At 46.2% G+C, this 19,283-nt stretch overlaps 1 protein-coding gene across 1 annotated transcript in view; it reads right to left on the reverse strand.

Moving 5' to 3' along the window:
- Positions 1-19,015, reverse strand: part of LOC126470950 (aquaporin AQPAe.a-like) — a 55,219-nt gene extending 36,204 nt beyond the window's left edge. The window contains exons 1-2 of the mRNA XM_050099000.1: positions 18,985-19,015; positions 17,777-17,976 (exon numbers count right to left, since the gene is read on the reverse strand). Coding sequence (XP_049954957.1) covers positions 17,777-17,976; positions 18,985-19,015 — 231 coding nt within the window. The remainder of the gene's footprint in view (positions 1-17,776; positions 17,977-18,984) is intronic.
- Between the last annotated feature and the right edge of the window lie 268 nt (positions 19,016-19,283).

A 19,283-nucleotide genomic window follows, 5' to 3' on the forward strand; every position in this document is an offset into this window, starting at 1 on the left:
ATTGGCCTCCACTGTTGCACTCCTGCGAATGGTTCATTCAACAATGCGTCAATCCTCATTTCAGTGCAAATGTTCTCTTGACGAATAAGGCCTCATTCCAACGTGATTAAATTGTAAATTTTCACAATCAACATGTGCGGGATGACGAGAATCCGCACGCAATTGTGCAATCACGTCATCACAGATTTTCTGTGAGCGTTTGGGCAGGCATTGTTGGTGATGTCTTGATGGGGCCCCATGTTCTTCCGCCTACGCTCAATGGAGCACGTTATGATTTCATACGGGATGCTCTACCTGCGCTGCTAGAACATGTGCCTTTACAAGTACGACACAACATGTGGTTCATGCACGATGGAGCTCCTGCAAATTTCGGTCGAAGTGTTCGTACGCTTCTCAACAACAGAATCGTTGACCGATGGATTGATAGAGGCGGACCAATTCCATGGCCTCCACGCTCTCCTGACCTCAACCCTCTTGACTCATTTATGGGGGCATTAGAAAGCTCTTGTCTACGCAACTCCGGTACCAAATGTAGAGACTTTTCGTGCTCTTATTGTGGACGGCTGTGATACAATACGCCATTCTCCCTGGCTGCATCAGCCAATCAGGGGTTCCATGCGACGGAGGGTGGATGCATGTATCCTCGCTAACGGAGGACATTTTGAACATTTCCTGTAACGAAGTGTTTGAAATCACGCTGGTACGTTCCGTTGCTGTGTGTTTCCATTCCATGATTAATGTGATTTGAAGAGAAGTAATAAAATGAGCTGTAACATGGGAAGTAAGCGTTTCCGGACACATGTCCCCGTAACTTTGTGTGTGAGGAATGTTTCCTGAAAGTTTGGCCGTACCTTTTTGTAACACCATCCCTGTATATGGGCGCAGCGGATGGCCAAGGGAACACCTGTCATCCGCTCTATGCCCCCAGTGGCAGCCACTAAATAGCCATTTTCTAACGATAACATTTGTGTATAAATTTAGAATTTTCGTGATTTTTTATACGAGTTCAAGTAGGTTCTAGTCACCAAGAAAGTTTTAGGTGGGCTGCATTTCAATGTAGTCTAGAATTTTTAGAACGGAACTGATAGAACATGGCTTCTGAACTACAACTTTGATGTTCATGTCTATACAATGTCTCTGAAAGCCTGAACTTGTTCTATTATTTAATGGGTTTGATCACGTGCTGTAATTAAAACTTTCTAGCATTAACAGAACTGATACTTTACCACAAATAAGGAATTTGTTGCAGATTTAATTCTCAGCAAGTTACTGTAATATAGAGGTAGCTTAATGGGGTCACATCAGGTTTTCATATCAGACAGACTTCATGCAAATTTTTGGCTTTCTAGCGCCACTTAAGAAAGGGTTAATTTAGGAAGAGATCTGATCACCCAGACAATTTAAACAATATACTGACGCGTATTTTGACCAAACTTAGAAAAGCTACTTTAATTTTCAATTTTATTCTTTAATTATGGTGCAATACCTGACGTCTCAGGAAAGTCAGAAGGATAAAAGAGGAAAGGCTAAAAAAACGTGGAAGAGCAGTCTTGTCAATGGTAAAGACAAAATGAGGTAAGTCGGCAAGAGAGCGACCCCAACGCTATGCTAGAGGCAGGAAATATCCCACCTCTGAAGCAGTAGAGGCAAGACCACCTGCGACTTAAAAGCGTTCAACAGCTAGAATGCAGAAATGCGTATGCAGAAAGGAGACTAACCAATCCCAGAAAGTGAAAAACAGACTAAAAGGGGAATAAAAGGGGAAGAAAAATTATCTTGGCCAGAGGGGAATCTCCAGACACATCTTACAGTGGGAGATACCCCAACGCTCACCGCCCTGCCCCAACACCAGAGTGAGATTAAAGACCTTAAAACTGAGAATAAAACTACATTCCTGGAGGAAACTGAGAATGAGTTCGACTGTCCAGGAATCGTCAGCCAGCATTAAAAGTTCAGAAGAGTCTGTACTTAGTACGCAGAGCAAAGTAAGGGACATTCCACCAAAATGTAGGCTACTGACTGGAAGGCTCCACAACCACAAAGGTGGGTGGCTCATTACGCAAAAGAAAACAGTCGTTCAGCCTGGAATGGCCAATGCAGAGACGACAGTGTGGTCGAGTCCTTTCGGGAGAAGCGAAAAGAAGAACGCCACGGGCCTGGTGTCACCTTACTCGCATGAAGTTTATTAGACAGGGAGGTAGCTTCCCAAGAGTTGGCCCATGATTGCGCGAAGTGTGATTTGATGTGAAGCCGTAAATCCGCTGCAGGAGGGGTTACAGAGAATGGGGGTAAGCGGCTGCTCCCCCAGCCAGACGATCAGCATGCTCATTACTTGGGATACCCACATGGCCAGGAACCTAAAGGAAGTCAACGGAACAAGCAGCACGGTGAATATCAGCGAGATGGTCATGGGTGGCAGAGACCAAGAAACGGTGCGAAAAACCACCAGTCAATAGCCAGAAGGCCACTCATCGAGTTTGTATAACAAACCGCGGTTGTGTTTGGACTGTTTAATAAAGGTAAGGGCCTGGGAAACTGTCATCAATTCCGCAGTAAACACCCCACGTTTAGGTGGCAGCAGATGATTTCCCGTGCCAACAGAGGACGTGAAGGCATATCCCACACGGTCAGCAGATTTAGAGCCATCGGTGTAAAAAACAACAGCATCCCGAAACTCCCATAAAATTCGGCGTAAAAGGGAACGGAACACCATAGGGGGGATGGAATCTCTCGGACCTCGGCGGAGATCCGTTAGAATTGAGGATCGAGGAACTAACCGAGGTGGTGGTGGGGGGGGGGGGGGGGAGGAGAGGAGAAAACTGGGGAGACAGGACGAAGAAGGAAGCTGAAAATCACGGCGATCAAGGTGTAGCCCAACTGGTAAACCCGCCCAAGGGCGGGAATCAGGTGGGCGACGTCCATGGTCCGGGAACAGGATAGACTAGGAAGGAAGAGTGGGAGAGGAACGGGCAGCGATTGCATAAGACACCAGAAGCTGGGATCGCTGAACTGAAAGGGAGAGGGGATCCCAAGCTTCAACCAGGGGACTATTAAGAGGGCTAGTACGGAAGGCACCAGTGGCCACACTGCTATGATGGTGGACTGGATCCAGCACATGCAGTGTGGAAGGAGCAGTCTAACCATAAGCTTGACAACCATAGTACAAGTGAGACAAAACAAAAGCACGATAAAGGCGGATAAGGATGGAGCGGTGCCCACCCCAAGAGGTGTGGACAAGGAAGCGAAGAACATTAAGTTTACAGAAACATCCTACCTTCAGAAGTCTGATATAGGCAGCCAAGTGAGCTTGTTGTCGAAAAGAAGACCCAGGAAATGAAACTGCGGGACCACAGGCAATCGTTGTGCATCGAGATAGGGCTCAGGATCAGGGTGGATCGTAGTACGGCGACAGAAGTGAACCACCCGTGATTTTAAAGGAGAGAATTGAAACCCGTGTGGGAGGGTCCATGGAGAGGCACGCCGTTTAGCTCCCTGGAGCTGTCACTCTGCAGAGGCCATCGAAGAGGAACTAACCCAAATGCAGAAATCATCCACATACAGAGCAGGGGCGACCAAAGGACCGACAGAGGCCCCAAGTCCATCGAGAGCAATGACGAAAGGAAGTACACTCAATGCAGAACCCTGTGCGATGCCCGTCTCCTGTGTCTGTGGAGAACTAACAACAGTACCAACCCGAACCCTGAAAGACCGATGGAACAGGAACTCGCGGATAATTTGGAGTGAGGCCCGAAGACTCCACTGATGAAGTGTGAGTAAGATGTGACGGCGCCAAGCCGTGTCATAGGCCTTGCAAAGGTCGAAAGCTACTGCAACCAAATGGCAGTGCTGGGAAAAGCCTGCCACACTGTGGATTCCAAGCGAAGTAAGTGATCGGAGACCGTCCCTCTCTGAAGTCACAATGGTAAAGTGACAATAGATACCAAGATTCGAAGACCCAATTGAGCCAACGGGCTACCATCTGTTCAAGTAACTTGGAAACAACATTTGTCAGACTAATTGGCCGATAGCTGTCAACAAATAAGGGGTTCTTACTGGGAGTAAGGACAGGAACCACGATGCCATCCCTCCACTGAGAAGGAAGTCACCCTGGAGCCAAATACGGTTGGACACCTGGAGAAGACGTTGCCATTGTGGAGCACTGATATTTTGAAGTTATGAATCTAGTCTGGGCCAGGGGCTGTATCATGAGAAGAAAGTGTGGAAAGATATTCCCATTCAGTAGAAGGTCCGTTGTAAAATTCTGACAAGGGGTAAAATGTGGAACAGAAGCTTTGGCCTGCAGTTTCCAGTAAAGGAAAGCAGCAAGATGAGAGGTCGGAGGGTGGACTGCCTATGGCAACCTTGGAGAGAGAAGTGTAGTCCACACCCGTGACATACGGACAGTAGAACCGAGGGAAAAAACAGATCGTTCCCAACACATCCGTTTGCTTTGATTAAATAAGGGGCTTTAGCGCGAAGGCGTTTAAAGGTAGTAAGGTTGGCAACGGATGGTTGCCTTTTAAGGTGTTGCAAACACCGACGGCGATCACAGATGACAATGGCTGTACTACACCATGGGACGAGCCATGGAAGGAAGGCCGAAGGGGCAGGAGAAGCAGCACCAAAAGAATCAGTTCCACACAAAGAGTCAGCCGCAGAAGAACGGCCAGAGTTCTGGACCTGTAGGCATTTCATTTGCGTAGCATCCGCCCTGATACCAACCACTCCGATCAGGGGCTCTCCTCACAGGCGCCACCCAGTCACAGCAAGGGCCGTCTGGCACAGCAGCCATTGCTGGGAGTTCCAATGCTCCAGGGTGACAAGCAACCACTCCTTACATGAGGTCAGAGCTCAGGTATCTGAGGTGTGACCCTTTGTTCAGGGGGCTCAACCAAAAGGGTACACAGCGACCCCACCACATGGGCTGGCTACTGTGCTTTTTCTTGTTAGGGTTTTAGGGCGCAAAACTACTACGGTCATTAGCGCCCGGTCTGTGACTTAGGAAAAGGTAAAAAACGAAAATGGAAACCAGCAGCAATGGGAACGAAACTCAAAAAATTGGAGGAACTAAAAGCAGAAGGAAAGCTTAAAATACCACTACAGAAAGGGGTTGGTTGTCCCCAAAAAGAGCTTCAAATGACTTATCTCACTGGCACTAATAAACTCGTGAACGCGATCGGCTGAGCGCGTGTCATATGCTAAAATGGACGATATATCAGGCGATAGCTGTAGACGGGAGCGTAACGGATTAAAATAGGGGCACTCAATTAAAAGGTGTCTTACCGTCCACAGCTGAGAGCAGTGGAGACAGAGTGGGGGAGGATCGCAGCTTAAAAGATGTCGATGGCTAAAAAGACAGTGCCCTATCCGGAGTCTAGTTGAAATTACCTCCTCCCGACGACGCGTTCGGGAGGAAGAGGTCCTAGCACAGGGAAGAGCTTTCACGTCCCGCAATTTATTATTGGGAAGTGTCGACCAATGTGCGTGCCATAAAAGAGCAACACAACGACAAAACACTCCGTAGATCGGTGAAGGGAATCATGCGAATAGCTGGCTAAAGAAGAGAGACTGCAGCCTTGGCCGCTATATCAGCCACCTCATTTCCACAGGTACCAACGTGTTCTGGGATCCAGAGGAATGCCACAGAGACGCCCCTCAAGTGGAGCAAGTGCAGGCAGTCCTGAATCCGGTGGACCAGACGGTGGACCGGGTAGATAGCTTGGAGACTGAGGAGAGAGCTGAGATAATCTGAACAGAGAACATACTGTATCCGCTGATGGCGACAGATGTATTGGACAGCCCGGAGAACAGCGTAAAGCTCCGCAGTATAAACCGAACACTGGTCGGGAAGCCCAAATCGATTTGGGGTGTCGCCAACAATATAGGCACTCCCTACAGTAAACGATGTTTTTGAGCCATCAGTGTAAATAAATGTGGCTTCCTTCATTTGTGCACATAGAGCACAAAATGCCCGACGATAAACAAGTGAAGGGGGTACCATCCTTGGGAAACTGACAAAGGTTACGAAGCAGGCAGGTCCGGAGCCAAGGCGGTGCTGTACCCCATGTTGTCAAAGTTTTAGGAAAGCGGAAGGAAAGAAAATGGAGCAGTTGATGGAAGCGGACTCCCAGTGGTAGTAGGGAGGAAGGGCGGCCTGCATACCCTAAATCCAATTGGGCGTCGAAAAAAAATGTCAGGAGCCGGATGAGCGGGCATGGAAGACAGATGGCTAGCATAACTACTTAGGACAGCTCCCCGATTCGACAGGGCAGGTTCAGCAGTCTCAGCATAAAGGCTTTCCACAGGGCTGGTGTAAAAAGCTCCGGACACTAAACGTAATCCACGGTGGTGGATAGAGTCGAGACGCCGAAGAATAGACGGCCGAGCAGAGGAGTAGACTATGCTTCCATAGTCCAATTTCGAGCGCACTAAGGCGCGATAGAGGCGGAGAAGGACCACTCGGCCCGCTCCCCACGAGGTACCATTCAGGACACGTAGGGTGTTAAGGGATTGCAGACAGCGAGCCGAAAGATAGGAAACGTGGGAGGACCACCACAGTTTTCTGTCAAACATAAGACCCAAGAATTTAACGACGTCCGAAAACTGAAGTTTGACAGGTCCTAGATGTAGGGAGGGTGGAAGAAACTCCTTACGTCGCCCAAAATTAACACAAACTGTCTTACTGGGAGAAAAACGGAAGCCGGTTTCGATGCTCCAAGAGTGGAAGTGATGGAGACATCCTTGAAGACGGCGTTCAAGAAGTCTGGTCCGTTGACAGCTGTAGTAGATCGCAAAATCGTCCACAAAGAGGGAGCCCGAGACATCATCAGGAAGGAGACAATCCATAATTGGATTTATGGCAATAGCAAACAGTACAACAATCAGCACGGAGCCCTGGGGTACCCCGTTTTCTTGGGAGAAAGTACGGGAGAGAGTAGTGTTCACCCGCACCCTAAATGTGCGCTCTGCCAGAAATTCGCGAAGAAAAAGGGGCAGCCGACCTCGAAAGCCCCAAGAGAACAGTGTGCAGAGGATGTCTGTCCAACAGGTATCGTATGCTCTCTCCAGATCAAAATATATTTCTACCGTTTGGCGTTTCCAGAGAAAATTATTCATGATATAAGTGGAGAGAGCAACAAGATGGTCAACTGCATAACGATGCTTTCGGAATCCGCATTGGGCAGGTGTTAGACTGCGGGATTCCAGCCACCACGCTAAACGGTAATTCACCATACTCTCCAAAACCTTACAGACACTACTCGTTAGAGAAATGGGGCGATAGCTAGAGGGGAGATGTTTGTCCTTTCCAGGTTTCGGAACTGGAACGACGATAGCTTCCCGCCATCGTCTGGGAAAAGTACTGTCGGTCCAAATTCGATTGTAGAGGCGAAGGAGGTAACGCAGACTATGGGTTGATAAATGCTGCAACATGTGGACGTGGATACCATCCGGTCCTGGGGCGGAGGAGCGAGAAGAAGAGAGTGCATGCTGTAGTTCCCGCATGGAGAAAACAGTATTGTAGCTTTCGCGATTTTGAGAGGAGAAAGCAAGATGCCGCACTTCCGCTGCACGTTTCTTCGGGAGAAACGCTGACGGGTAATTTGGAGAGCTCGAAATCTCAGCAAAGTGTTGACCCACCGAGTTAGAAATTGCGACGGGGTCCACTAATGTATCATGCGCGACAGTGAGCCCAGAGACCGGGGAGAGACTAGGCGCGCCTGAGAACCGTCTGAGCCGACTCCAAACTTCAGAGGAGGGAGTGAAGGTGTTAAATGAGCTAATAAAGAATTTCCAGCTTGCCTTCTTGCTATCGCGCATGACACGACGGCATCGCGCACGGAACTGCTTATAGCGGATACAGTTGGCCAAAGTAGGATGGTGTCAAAATGCGAAGAGCACGTCGCCGCTCACGTATTGCGTCACGGCATGCCTCGTTCTACCAAGGAACTGGGGGCGCCAGGGCAATTCGGAGGTGCGAGGTATTGAACGTTCCGAAGCTGTAAGAATAACGTCGGTAATGTGTGTGACCTCATCGTCGACGCTGGGAAAGTGACGGTCATCGAATGTCGCTAGAGACGAAAAAAAAGTGTCCAATCGGCTTGGGCAAACTTCCAGCCTCGCGGGCGCATATTTGGCAGTTGAGGCTGCAGTCTAAGGTCACATGGAAAGTGGTTACTCGAGTGTGTATCATCAAGGGCGAACCATTCGAAGCGCCGAGCTAGCGGTACAGTACCGACCGCAAGGTCCAAATGAGATGAATTTGTCGTGGAGGCAGACAAAATGTAGGGACCCCAGTGTTGAGGCAAACTAGATCCGCTTGGTGGAAGACGTCTAGCAATAGTGAGCCACGTGGACAAGGATGTGGAGATCCCCAAAGTGGGTGGTGGGCATTGAAGTCCCCAACCAGCAAATAGGGGGGTGGAAGCTGACCAAGAAGATGAAGGAGATCAGCTCGTGCCATTGGTGTAGACGATGGAATGTATACAGTACAAAGAGAGAACGTGTATCCAGAAAGGGAAAGACTGATAGAGACAGCTTGGAAGGAAGTGTTGAAGTGGATTGGGTGATAATGGATAGTATAATGGAGGAGAATCATGAGTTCATGTGCTGGAGTGCCTGCAACAGAGTGGAGATCAAATCCGACTGACTGAGAATGGGGGGGGGGGGGGGGGGGAACAGAGCAGTCGTGGGGACGCAGCTTTGTTTCCGGAAGACAGAAGATGACTGGCGAGTAGGATCCTAAGAGGATCGACAATTCATCCCGACTGGTTCCAATGCCGCGATATTTTAATGGATAATGGTAATAGGGCGGACAGAAAATGGAAGAATGTAACCATGGTTGCCCTCAACTCAACGACTGAACAGACCATGCGACCGACAGCGTGGAACGGCATTCAGCCGAAGGCATAAGATCCTGATCCATAGGTTGTTCAGGAGCAGCTCCTGCCACCAGCTATCGGCCGCCAGGAGTGCGCCTCGGCGACACGGAAGACAGCCGAGGGCGGCTACCGCCAGGTTGTGCTGGAGATGAGACACGCCTTGGCGGTGAAGGAGAGGAACTGGGTTTCCTATTAGCCTTCTTGGCAAAAGGATGTTTAGATGAAGGAGGAACCGATAGTTGTGAAGTTGAGGTACGTAAAAAGTCTTCACGAGTATGCTCTGTTTTGGAAGTCTTGGTGTCTGACTTCTGGGCTCGAGATTTAGCAGAACCCGATGAATGGCGAGCCATAGCGTGAGCAGGCTAAAGTGGGGAGGTTTAATGGGCGATCTTCGCGCTGGCCGATCTGACGACCGTGGCACTAAAGGTGAGATCACAAGTCTGCGTGGCCACCTTTGTTGGCCGAGGAGAGGCAAGGAGAGTGCTGTATTTACCTGTGTGAAGCACAGTGGGCTTTCGACTGGCGAATAATTTTCGAGCATTAAAGGTCGACACCTTTTCCTTCACTGTGATTTCCTGAATGAGCTTTTCGTCTTTAAAAATGGGGCAATCTATAGAGGAAGCAGCGTGGTCACCCAGACAATTGATGCAACGAGGGGATGGAGGTGGACAAGCACCCTCATGGGCATCCTTGCCACACGTAACACATTTGGCCGGATTGGAACAGGACCGGCATATATGATTGAACCGCTGACACCGATAGCAACGTGTAGGATTTGGGATGTAAGGGCGAACGGAAATTCTCATAGCCCGCTTTGATTTTCGATGGGAGTTTAACTTTGTCAAATGTCAAGAAGACAGTATGGGTTGGAACGATGTTCGTGTCAATCCTTTTCATTACTTTATGAACAGCCGTTACGCCCTCGACAGACAGGTGGTGGTGAATTTCCTCGCCGGCAATCCGTCGAGGGAGCGTGTATAAACGACCCCACGTGAGGAATTTAAAGTGCGTTGCGCATCCACCCGGACAGGGAAGGTGTGTAGCAGGGAAGTACGCAGTAATTTTTGTGCCTGGAGGGCACTAACTGTTTCTAACAACAAGGTGCCATTTCGTAATCTGGAACAAGACTTTACAGGACCTGCAATTGCATCGACACCTTTCTGAATAATGAAAGGGTTGACCATGGAGAAGTCGTGACCTTCGTCAGACAGAGAAACAACAAGGAACTGGGGCAACGATGGAAGAACTGTCTGTGGCTGAGACTCGAACTTACGCTTGGGAGCAGACATAGAAGATGAGGAAACCATTGCGAAGCATCCCATGATTACCGGCGTCTCCGATGGCGTGCTGCTCCCTTGTGGGGGCCCTCTCTGAGGGCACTCACACCTTAGGTGATTGTTCACACCTCAGGTCACACCTCCCGAGAAACGGACTGAGGGACCAATCGGCACTTTGGGAAGGTATCAGCTCGGGTAATCACACCTCCCTGGGCCTGGCCGTTACCAGGGGGTATGTACATGTCCTACCTGTCTACCCAGGCGGGGAATTACGCGTTACCCCGTCACCAGCTACGCATGGAAATGCGTGGGTCGGCCTTCAGACACGCACAGGGAGGAATAAAGAGGAAGGGAAAAACAAAGAAAGGGAAAGGAAAGAAGAGAGGTCTCAAACGCCACAGTGGAAGAAAGGGTGAAGAGAAGAGGTAAGGAAAAGAAGGACAAAGGAAGGATGAAGACTTGCAAGCAGAGAAAGCGAAGAATTTGTTACATTTTTGAGCGACCGTCTCTGGACGTAGGTACTAAACATACTGCCAGAGCAGGAGAAAGGGAAGGAAAGAGGCGGAGGTGGGGGGAGGGGGGGAGTGAAGATGGGGGATGGGGAAGGACGTGGAAAAGGAAGGTATGCAGCCTGGAAAGGAAGGAGGGCCGCATTAGCTTGGGGTCCCGTGCTTGCTACGCACGTATCCACAAAAGAGTTGTGGATCCCCCTGCGGGGTGGGGGCTACCGTGCTGGCTATGCACCCTACCATCAGTCAACAATGTGAAAGGAAAGGTGGCATGAACAAGGAGGGCACACGTCAGAGACACTAGGTAAGGTGCTCTTCCCCAAATGGCTCACAATACTGAAGAGAAGTTTAGTAATGGAGGCTAAACACCGCAGGGGACCAGGGAATGCCAGAAGGATGTGGTGATTATGCAACTAAACTAAATTGCAATACCAACATAACCAGGAGGATAGCGAGGCCATAATAAGAAAGGACACCAGGAGAGGTATAGGAGAGAGCGAAGGGGAAGGAGCAAGGAGAGGAAAGAAGGGAAAGGGCAAGGAAATTGAGCCCTGGAAAGAAGGAAGGGTGCAATAGCTCGGGGCCCCATGCTCGCCATGTACGTACTCACCAAAGAATCTTGAGCCCCCTGGGGGGCCTTATCAGTGATCATTGATTTAACATCTGCTACCTCTGAGGACACTTTGGGACATTCTAGTAGCTTTTGAGATCCTAGACTCCATCCTGGGAATCTGGAGACCCTACTCGAGACAAGTGGGAGTGGTGGGGCAATTAAGAGCCAGTAATTGAGCTACAGGCCACAGCTTGATTCATTAGCTGGCACTGGGCTGCTTATCAGTGGCGTTCTGGGAGGGAGATGTTCTGTCTACGTGCCGGAAGTATTTCCCCGAAGACACCGATGGAAACTACTGGAGATGGCAGTTTGCCTACTTGTTTATCGAAAGTTTCAGTCAATGGCACCTGAGTTTCCCATAATCCGACATCAACAGGATGGAGGGTTTCCCGTTTTGACATGACTCACTGTACAAGCTGTAATTGGATTTTTCCTGTAGTTTCGTTGTTAAACACTGAGCAAACGAATGATTGTCGAGAATGGTATTCTGTTCAATTTAAATACCAATTTTCAGGAAGACTACTTTCGTGGAGCGATCGGAGTTACCAAATTTTGGATCGTTGTGCAGCAGGATGATTACCTCATTTCATCTGCAGCACCTAATGGGAGATGAGTTTCACGCCAACTGTAGGACCCAACTTTCTTAGAGGAGATTCCCTTTAATGGTTAGAGGACCTGTATTATCTCTGGGACCTTTAAGGCGTGACAAAATGTATTCTTAACTGCTTAAGATTTTAACGAAGCGCGTCGTCTTGAGTACCAAGTCTCAGTGAAAGATCATTCACTTGTCCATTTTTCGAGTCTACTGTGAAGGCAACGATCTTTTATGGTTTTATGCCAGCCAGACGTTCACCTGTTTATCTGTAGATTGCAACTGAATATGATTAACAGTTACCTTTTGCGCTTTTTTTCCTTGAGGAAATTTAATCTTCAATATGTTCCACAGAACTATCGGAGTTTAAGTACTCCGCCCTTAGTTGAAGTACACACTAAGTATCTGATGAATTTTTTCGCTCCTCGATGTTTCATTTTTCTCTCTTCCACGGGAGAGCCAGGGTAGGGAAAGCTGTGAGGTTTTAATTGACCGGTTTGAATAATTAGCGTCTTGAGACGATCCGTACGGCAATTTTTTTATATAAGGCGTTTCATGTGCGGAATGTCCACCCTGTTGTCGCCTATCAAGATGTCGCCCCACGAAGCCGCAGCACCGGTTGTCTGGCATGCGCCCGTTACATCGAGTCCTGATGCCCCAAGGGAGACAGGGGGAGCTACCGGCTCAACCTTAATAGATGACGTCTGCTCCCAGTGGGCTCTACCAAAATACGCGTAGCGACCGTACCATGCCCGATGGGCTACTGCGTTTATTTTGAGCGCATGTGGGACTACGCAATAGTTGTGTGGGGCATTTTGGAGACCATGTGCCTCCGAATGACGGGAAGTAATTACTGTAGCCTTCCCTATTACGTTTATTGGGTTTGGACCAAATAGTACCTATGTACTGAATTTTATAGTGTACCCTGCCATGTCACATCAAAATTTCACAAAACCGTTAGTATTTCACGAAACAAAAATTTAGGCTCCTAGCGGTTCTGTTTGCTGTCTCTATACGTTTGCAACACTGCTAGTTTTGCACTATCTGAATTGTCCGTTCCCGTTTCATTTCACTTTGGTGCAATGCCTTGTTTACAGTCTGCTGCGGAAGTACTCGCAATTTGAGTTCCTTTATGAGCAATAAATACGATCAGAGGCACACCAAGGAATGCGATAGAAGAAAATTCGAAGGTAACTATCAAGTATTTAATACCGAATTGTTACGCCACAATAGGAAGTGGTACATATTAGAAACATGTTATTTAAACGCACATCGCGAAAGGCAAATTCAAGTTATGCCCGACAGGTGGGCGTGAGAAGCAAGGCGGTATGTGTCGAGCGGGTTAGGTCGACGATCTTGTACAGATGAAGGATAGGCAACCAGCAGAAAAACCGAGAAAACCGCAGCAAGCCTGACAAGCGTCCTCGTTTGTTTCTTGCAACATGTCTTACGACCTATCTTTCGGAAGAACACACAGAGGGACAGACGCAGCACTTAACAGCTTGCCAAGTGCAGACAGAATTACGAAGAGATTTTATGATTATGAACTATCGCTCCGTAGCCTCACGCTAAATCTTTTACGTACTCCAGCTCTCATCACGAGCTTATTGGGATCGACGGTATTCACAATAAAAGCGCAATTCCACGATTAGAATACTGTAGTTAATCTGAATCGTCCTTAAAGGAAAGATTTAGATTTTTATGGGAAAGGTGAGTTTTAGTGAATGTGTACGAAAACATTTACCATTGAAGCAAAACTTACTGAAAGGAGTAAGAGGAAGCTTTAAGATAAAATGCAGCAGGATGGAGAGTGTTCGCATCATTTTGTGATGCATAACTGATTGGGAATTTTCCGCATGCATTTCAATATTTGGGCACTCATAAATCATTCCTTGTTTATACCTAAGATCCAACATGACGTGTTCAACTAAATTATACAGAAAAACCTTAAATTTCATGTGCGTAATTTAATAGGCCCAGAATCTCTGCGATCATGTCATACATGCGTGGTAAAAAAAAAAAATCATCGCATATTGGGTTAAGTGTTACCCGACCGAATCATTATGGAATATTTTATTCATTATTTAATGTATATTCATGTACAGAATTGTCCAAAACTCTGGAAAATTTATAAAATTTTCTGAATCAACTAAGTGCGTGAAAGTTTATTTTTACAACACACAGAGCCAAAAAAGAACGCGTGTCAGACATTTGAGTGAGCGCTATCTTTACCAGTGGGTCAGCACTACAGGAAAATATTCTAGATTTTATGTCAAACCCATGAAGGAACAAAAATCACTTTAGCCGAAAAGTAAATGACAACACCAACGAAGGAAAGCAGAGCCTAGGGAAACAGAGCCAATGTCAAAGACTGCCATCCAGAGGAAGTAGGCAGTAAGAACAGTCAAAGACTGCACCAAGAGTAAGCAGGTAGGTTCTGTAACAGCTTAGGGTCTATTGCACGCTACCGAAGTAGCCACGAAAGAGTTGAGACCGCCGAGGAGGCGAGTGGCTGGTTTTGTCGAAGGATCAACCGACTTATGGTAGTTCCCACGTGGCTTTTCCACAGTGCCTCCCATTCAAGCTGGCAGAACGTGAGGCAAATTCAATTAGAGATTCAGAGGCAGTAGCAAACTTTGAATTTTATTAGGACCGGGCACACCAATAAAGCTTAGAGACTTCCACATTAGGTGCACACAGACACTGACTTCAGTTAAAGAAGTTAAAGCCGTACTGACTGGCTAGATTTAACATGTTAGAATGTTTAATTTTACGTACTGTTACTCATGGATGTCTACAAATGTAAAGTACGACCATGTTTGTTAGATACAGGTGCTAGTGTAACATTTAATTGAAAGTAGCACTGGGAGAGTATTTGCACGTGACACCTCATTTTAATGTGTTAGTTTGAAATGACATTTACTACGTGGTTTCCATTTCATGGCATGTTTCATCAAGCTCTTAACATTACTTTCCCCATTCGCTCTAGACAGTGGGTAAGAAACTTTTCTAACATACGCAGATAGATTTATAAAAGCTGTACCCCATTTTCTATTTTTGAAGAAATTTGCATACATTTGGGTGTCCGAGTTGTTAGCGTTACGTGCAACGTAGATTCAGCACCACACAACCTGGAAGGTAATGGGAGTGTAAGAGGAACATATAGCCGTTTGAGATGTATAAACGATTAAACGAACGAGTTTTTTGTAACCAAAGATTCTCAGCAAATGATACTTAACATATCATTGATTGTTTTATTCTCTTAACTGAGGTGTTTAAGTGAGCATCCTATGGAATGGTTTAATGTATTCCAGAGCTCTTCGGAGCATGCGCGATTAACATGTTCCTCTTGTTTACGAGGAATGTTTTTTCCCTCTTATTTGTTGTTTTCCTTCCCGTGTCGTTACAAATGCTTCCAGTGAGTCATTGCTCCACTTACTATCCATCGGGTTCTAGTAAGTAGCGAGTTTTACTGTAACCACCTCAATTTTAAAACCGCAAACGACTACACAGTTATGGGAAGTGTTAGTGAGGCTTAAAGCGTTAGAAATCAGTAAGCTTAATATTTTTCGCATCCGTATTAGAAATTAGTATTTACTGAATTTAACTGTTACAAACCGTTTAATTTGCACCTTCCTGTGGGTGCAATTAACCGTTTAAGAACTGAAGTGTTTTGTACAGCTTCTAGAGTTTATGTACTTTTACTGTGCATCACCTACACTTAAGTCATGTATTAAGAGACCACTAACGTAGCATTCACCCCAGAGTGAGAACATGAAAGCGTAAGGTTGCCGATAGGCTTAATAGCGATTCGACACCACCGAATCCCGTAAGTATACCTGAGTTGCTCTTCTATGAAGGCAGAACGGGCTTGCGATAGCGAGCGCCGGAATGTGTTGGCTAATGGAAACTGATTGACTCGTCGACTTTCCATGTAGACATCCATTTCTGTGACTTACGTATCACTCATCGGAAAAGCATATGGAATTCTAAAGAGACCCGTTACGGATATCTGCAACTACATTAATTTATTTCACTTAGAACGAGACGAGTTGTCAAAGTCTTTAGCTTTCGTTGTGTAAATTTCTACTTCCATAACACCATCGCGCCTCCTGCAATACCGCCCCTCATCTTATGGATTAAGCTTCCCAGTCCTTGGCATTAACGGTAGGGAGGAGCCTTTACTTATTTCCGAAGATCTGGCCAACATATGCCTTTTCGTCCATGCCAGTTGCGTTCTTGTTGCAACGATATGGCGGCAGGTTAAAGCGTGGCCCAGTACGTTCTTAGTTCGTCCAGTACGTAAGTCAATGTTATGTTTCTTTGCACTAGAGCATACAGCTAAGCCTTTATTACGGTGCCTTAGCGTTCTACCGTTTGCAGAATCGTTCCGTCCGATACCCTTGAGCAATGCAGTACTTTTATTTTGTCCGCCAGCACTAGTGATACGCGTTGTCTACGCCAGACTTGCAAGATTTGGCATTGAGTATTGTGCCCACCACTAGCTGTCCACGCCTAACAAACCCATGTTTCGATTCAACACTTGCCCCTATCTGTCGGAAGCACGCCCTCACGCCCTAAGACTCTGCACCTTTGAAGATTTGCCTCATGTTAGGGTGCTCTCAGTTCTCGGCTTAAGATAAATGTAATCCGCTATGCCCAAAAGATATGATCGCTAGAGCATATCACCACGTTCTAGTAATTTTTGTTTCTCATCTCTACACGAATCCCATGGAGTCAAGTAAATTTAATCAACATGTGTTATCCCAAAGCAATTCATCTCACTCAGCACTGGAAATAGTTCACAGCGTGTGAACTATTTTCCTTTTATACAGAACTAATGGAAATCTGTCTTATTATAGTATACGACATTACTGCAGCACAATTTACAGTACGAATTATATTGTGACATAATTTCTTCCCTAGAGTCCCGGACTATTCACCAGGATGAGCTGGCAACGTTCTTAATGCTGTCGAGGCTTTAAACTCATATCGGTTTAAGTGGCAACTTTACTTGCCTGAGCGATAGGTTGTTTATGGTTTTCCATCTCCGTACACTAGCACATTGTGCGTTGTATTAGAATTATTTCTTAGTATTACGAACCTATCATTTAGATGTGGGAGTTTAACTAATGGAGTATCACGTATATTTATTTTAAATTAAGAAAACGTGCGGAGCACAAAGCTGAAAAGTTGAAAATCGAGGCATTAATTAACTGAAAAACTGCGTGTTAGAGGCTCTACTTCTACGGAGTATCTTAGAACCTCGACAACCTTAGACCGAAAGGACACTTAAAACACCATTTTTCCCGCGTAGTACTAATGAAGGTCCACTAAAAATTGTAAGTAGATTTTTTCTATAGTGTCCACGTTTTACCCATGAAATTACACTTAACAATTAAGTCCTGCAAATACGTTTTACGACTCATTTTATACTACGTGAGTATACTTATCCAACACGCTGACCTGCGAGAATTTACGGACTTCGGAAACAAATCAATCTTCCAATAAAGACTGGATTTAACCATTATCCGCTATTTACGTTTACATTGCTATTGACATTTTAAGCACCGAATAGCAACCGAATTTGAGTTTCGATTAACGTATGTTCGTCCAGCGAATTTTGTAATAGTAAACTGTTTTTGGTGCCAACTAGACTTCATGTAATTTATCTGCTCTTTAGACTAACGAAGAGTATTGGTAAAAATGGCTCCTTAAAGGGACAACTAGAATTGGGGCAGTAAGACCGATTTCGGGGGAACGTCGCTAAAGCGGTAACATTGGCATCGTTTTAAGTGGGTAGGAACAATAGTAGGTTCTATTAAGCCCAACTGCACGCCAACATTGCCAGTAGTACTACGTGTCTATAGAAGTTGTTTTACACTACTACGAAATTTGAGACTAACCTGTACAACACACGCAACAGTCAGCCCAAACGCCAGGGCAATTTGAACTGTTGTTGGCTTGTATCCGTCGGACCAAGCCACAGTGGTGGAACCGCACCCGACGAGCACCAATATAAACGTTCCTAAGAGCTCTGCCGCAAACTTTCGCAGTGTAGAACTGCGTTCTTTCACCTCGTGCACTCCTGCTGCTGCTGTTATTCCTGTAAAAAAGTTGAAAGTAAATTTATACTCATTTTACCATTACATGGCTTACTTTACAGTTATTTTGAGCTATTTTCCTAGTCGTATAGCTGAGACTAACAGGAGATGTAATGTAAACTACGTCGTTAACAAGAAAATAGAGAAGACTCATCTATGACCAAAGTAAACCTTTAGCCGTGATTTTAAAATTCCGCAAATATCCCGGGTTAGGTAATTCACGAGAAATTAAGCTGAGTGACCGGACGGATTGTTCAGGTACTTATACGGAGAAGTCATGTTGGTGTTAACCCGTGTCATCTGGCTGAGTACAGTTCAGTCTTCAAACTGCCGCTAACACTGACCCGTTGTCAGTTTGTACTAGGACTCAAGGACCCGTCAGACTCTGGAAACCTTCCTAAATTCGGTTAAAGCTATGTGGATTAAGTGCAGGGGACTTACTGGTGACTTCACAGAAATTTCAGCCAACTTCATCCTAACCGAAATTAGTATTCAACATTGCCCTGTATCACAGTGCTGGTGTGTAGATATTTCACACCACAGCATGTCATCAACTTGCTTAAGAGTTAGGAACATGGAAAGTTCCTACCTACGAATTTATTGTTTGTATCTGTTCACTAGGCGTAGTGAGCTTTATTGACTACCAGATTAAAATTTAACATATGAACGGATGAAACTAGTGATAGAGAGTCACGTGACTTTCGCCATGAAAGTGATGAACATCCACCAGAAATTTTTCTCTATCTTATTCTCCCCCCCCCCCCCCCCCCACTTCCTGCCCTCTCGATAAGGAAGAAGGTAACAGTAACATACGTCGCACAAGTTTCCTCTTAGGAATGTGTTAATATACCTAACATTTTTTTCCACTACGAAACTAATACTAGTGCGGTTACATGTAACTTAACACCGACGTTATAAGATTACTGATAACCGGTATGCTGTGAACGTGTTTCCGCAGATTTGCTTAGTTATTCAGAACACTTTAAACTGAAACCCACGAAGGTTCTTACCGCACACCGATTCAGCTTCAAATGCAGGCATCACGGCCGGTCCCGATCACATACGAAGAAAGTAATCTCTTCGAGTCTAGTTTTCCCTATTATCAGTGAACACTTAAAATTAAACTGAAAATACTATCTGCGCGCTAGGCAACCACACTGCAAAAACTACGATAATGTTCCACAAAGAAGTTAATGCTAGTCATGGATGTTCTGGCTGACGTAGCCATGCAGATAGCTACGAAGACTTACTACAAACATCAGTGCACCGATAAAGCAAAACTTTAAATAAAACGCTAAAACACTCAACA

Source organism: Schistocerca serialis, chromosome 3, assembly GCF_023864345.2.
Source record: "Schistocerca serialis cubense isolate TAMUIC-IGC-003099 chromosome 3, iqSchSeri2.2, whole genome shotgun sequence".
Taxonomy (NCBI): domain Eukaryota; kingdom Metazoa; phylum Arthropoda; class Insecta; order Orthoptera; family Acrididae; genus Schistocerca; species Schistocerca serialis.